The sequence below is a fragment of the Pimephales promelas genome, chromosome 13 (genome assembly GCF_988280905.1).
Source record: "Pimephales promelas chromosome 13, fPimPro1.hap1.1, whole genome shotgun sequence".
Lineage (NCBI taxonomy): Eukaryota > Metazoa > Chordata > Actinopteri > Cypriniformes > Leuciscidae > Pimephales > Pimephales promelas.
The window spans coordinates 19,184,240-19,187,392 of NC_142781.1; the positions used below are offsets into that span (position 1 = coordinate 19,184,240).

The window sequence follows — 3,153 nt, forward strand, 5'->3', positions numbered from 1 at the left end:
GTAGCTTTTTTCCCCCTCGTTCGTATTGAAGGAATTGCTACATAAGCAACCAACGTGGGACAAAAACTGCAATTAAACTCCTTTCGGATTAATTTAACAGGGGGACAACCGTCTCTTGAAAAGCACACAGAATGGTGTCGGCGTATAATTGACTATCACCTGGCTCGTGAGATAGAAAGTCTCTGCTAGGCCTTTTGTGGCCTCTGCACTCTATAGGAGGGCATATATGAGAAGAACAGTGGAAATTAAGTGAAAATATATCCCATATAATGTTTAAATGGTTCTTAAAGACCAAGTGAGCCAAATGAAAGAATAATAATATAAGAATAATAATACAATTCATAATTAAGTGATACAATTTTAAAATCAGATCATAAACTGAGACACAAATGAATTTCACATACATAGCCTGCATTTACTTCAGGAGGTTTTTAAATAGAGTTTCCGTTGTTCTCTTTCGTTGTTCCGTTGAAGTCTTTGCAGAGTTTACAAATGCTATTAGCGTCTAGCTAAAAAAAACAACTATCTGATACTTGTTTACACCATGGCAGAAATACAAATCCAGAACTTCACGTATTTTCAATGTTTGTCTCTCAATGTTCTATATTCATGGCGAATATAACTTGATGAGGGTTGAACGAGTGTTTTTTTTTGTGAGTGCACGGTTTGCATCAAACCAAATTTTCTGGCTTTTCCGCAACTTTTTTCATCCGGATCGTATTGTCAATTCAATATGAATTTTATCTACCATATATTTTAAATGTATGCATAGGCCTATAATTATAAATATGCAGGTAATGATTTCATTTCATTAGAATGAGGTTTATGAAATGTAGAAAGTTGTTTTGAATTCCTGTAATATTTAAAAAACTGTCTTCCAATGGAAAAATGAATACATCTCAGAACTGATTCGTGTTACAGTAGTGATTTATTTAAATAAATACAAATATACACATTTTTTCATAGGCACATAAAATTCAGGTGAAAAAAATCACAGCTTCTCAGTAGTCTAGGACAGATAGGATTAACAGTCTGCATATTTACAATATCACGCAGGGAGTCTTTTATAATCTCCATTTGTCTAACATGTATCCTTAAAAGGAACAGGGATGGCAGAATGGGTTCGTTTCAAAAAAAGGTTACTGACTTGCATCACTTGCATAACGCCTATTATTTAACAGTTTGTCGTACAGATAAGGCAAATAGCTTAGCTGTCAGGGTAAAACAATATTTTGAGAGGGAAGAGGAAGGAATTGGCAGTGGTAAATCTCCATACACTTTGGGCTATTGAACGACAGTGTCCTATTTCAGTCGTTTCAACGGATCCGTAAACTTTTTAATGTGTCATATGGAACCAAACTTAAGTCTGTAATGTTCGTAACGCTTCTAGATAGGTGATGTTTCCTTCTCCTCTGTGGCTGACACAGGTGACAGGGATTCTTCGTCTTCAGAGCGCGGATAGTGTGAGTGGCTACCCGAGCATTTGCATCCTGCATGCGCGCTCCGTGGCGTGCCTTTGCCTTCTTTCTTGTGTTTAACGCGGCGGTTCTGGAACCATATTTTCACCTGTTTCTCTGACAGATTTAGATATGTGGCTATTTCGATCCTGCGTAAGCGGGAGAGGTACATGTTAGATGAGAATTCGCGCTCCAACTCAAGCAGCTGAGTGCTGGTGAAGGCGGTGCGCATCCGTTTGCCGTTCTGTATGTGGCTGTTGTCAGACGCGCCTATAAGGGGAAAAAAAAACCACCCAAATATTAAAATCATGTCAATGCCGATCAATCAATGCCGTTAACACACAAGTTTGTTTATTGTATATGTAATTGTTGCTAAACTTCACATCAAGTTCATTAAAAGATAAAGTAAATAAAAATAAAAAAGTAACATGCGTAAAGACTTTTGCCATTAATATATCATGTAAAATAGTCGAGCGTAGGTAACAGGTGTAGTAGCATGCGCGCGCACCCACTCACCTAGAGACAGACAGTGATACCTCCGAGGGTCAGTGACGCTGTAGCTTGTGGGCGTGCAGACAGGCGCGTGTCCGTGTCCCGGGTGCGCTAACGCGGAACTCTGTTGGTGTGCTACCCTCTGACAGAAAGCCGCATCACCGGCAGAGAATCCCTGTCCTTTCAGCAGTGGGATTCCGCCGCGGGGAGAATGGATATGCGAAGTTACGCACAGCGGACAGACACAGAAGGTGCCGGTCTTCCGGGACGGGCAAACAGGCGCAGTGACGCCCATCATGCCGGGAGAGTGCATGCCAATGGGGATGAGAAAGTCCTGCCCCGTGTGCTCTCTTAGAGCCGGGCGCGCGGGATCCTTGATAATCAAAGAGTCTACGTAGAAAGACCTCGACATGATTGCTCCTGTTTGCGTGAGATGCTGATGGTGTCAGTGATATACCACACTGATGGCGTTGCTCCAAGGACTTGCGCAGTACACAGTGGTCTTAACACTGTTCTGAAGCCCTCGGGAGCTGGCTTATGTTTGGTAGTTCAACAAAAGGGACCCCGGAGAGGGCCGGCCCTAACGTCACCCACGTGCGCTGCACGGCCTAGGGGCTTTAGTACCTCTGGTGTCCCGAGACACGTGATGCCCAGGCGAGCCTCCAATCAAATCTTTGCCCATACAGTCTTGTTAGCTCACAAGGTGGCACAACATCTCTGGCGAGTACGCATACTGAGATAGCAACAATTATTCTATTATTCCCGGTCTAATAGATTAATATTTTTATTTACAGATGACGTCGAAGAGAGGTAAAGGCCTACATTCCTCACAAGCTGAGCCATACATTGTATACGTCGAATTAAGATAAGTAACCTCCTCCAAATGAGGGGAATTACACCTCAATTGTAAAATTATACAAATAAATAATACAAGGCCAAACTATCTAAATGCCAATCTTTCCTATTTCTACTGTGATATGGGCTTAAAATCTCTTGAAATGGCTACCGTTTTAACACTAACTTGGCCAAACCTTAAACTTTAGACAACATAGAATAAATTTTGTATCGACAGATTTGTATGTTTTAACAAACAAAAGCCTACACAAATGTGCAAAACAGATCCTTTATTTAATTGTATTTATTTGAGAAGTTATAAACAGAGATTAACAAGGGAAAGTTAATAGTAGGCCTATAGTAGTAGCTA

At 41.0% G+C, this 3,153-nt stretch overlaps 1 protein-coding gene across 1 annotated transcript; it reads right to left on the reverse strand.

Moving 5' to 3' along the window:
• Positions 1-915: 915 nt before the first annotated feature.
• gsx2 (GS homeobox 2) lies at positions 916-2,728 on the reverse strand. Its single transcript, XM_039692600.2, has 2 exons — positions 1,974-2,728; positions 916-1,727 (listed from the first exon to the last, which is right to left on the reverse strand). The coding sequence occupies exons 1-2, from the start codon at positions 2,359-2,361 to the stop codon at positions 1,387-1,389; spliced, it is 729 nt and encodes a 242-aa protein (XP_039548534.2). The 5' UTR covers positions 2,362-2,728; the 3' UTR covers positions 916-1,386.
• Between the last annotated feature and the right edge of the window lie 425 nt (positions 2,729-3,153).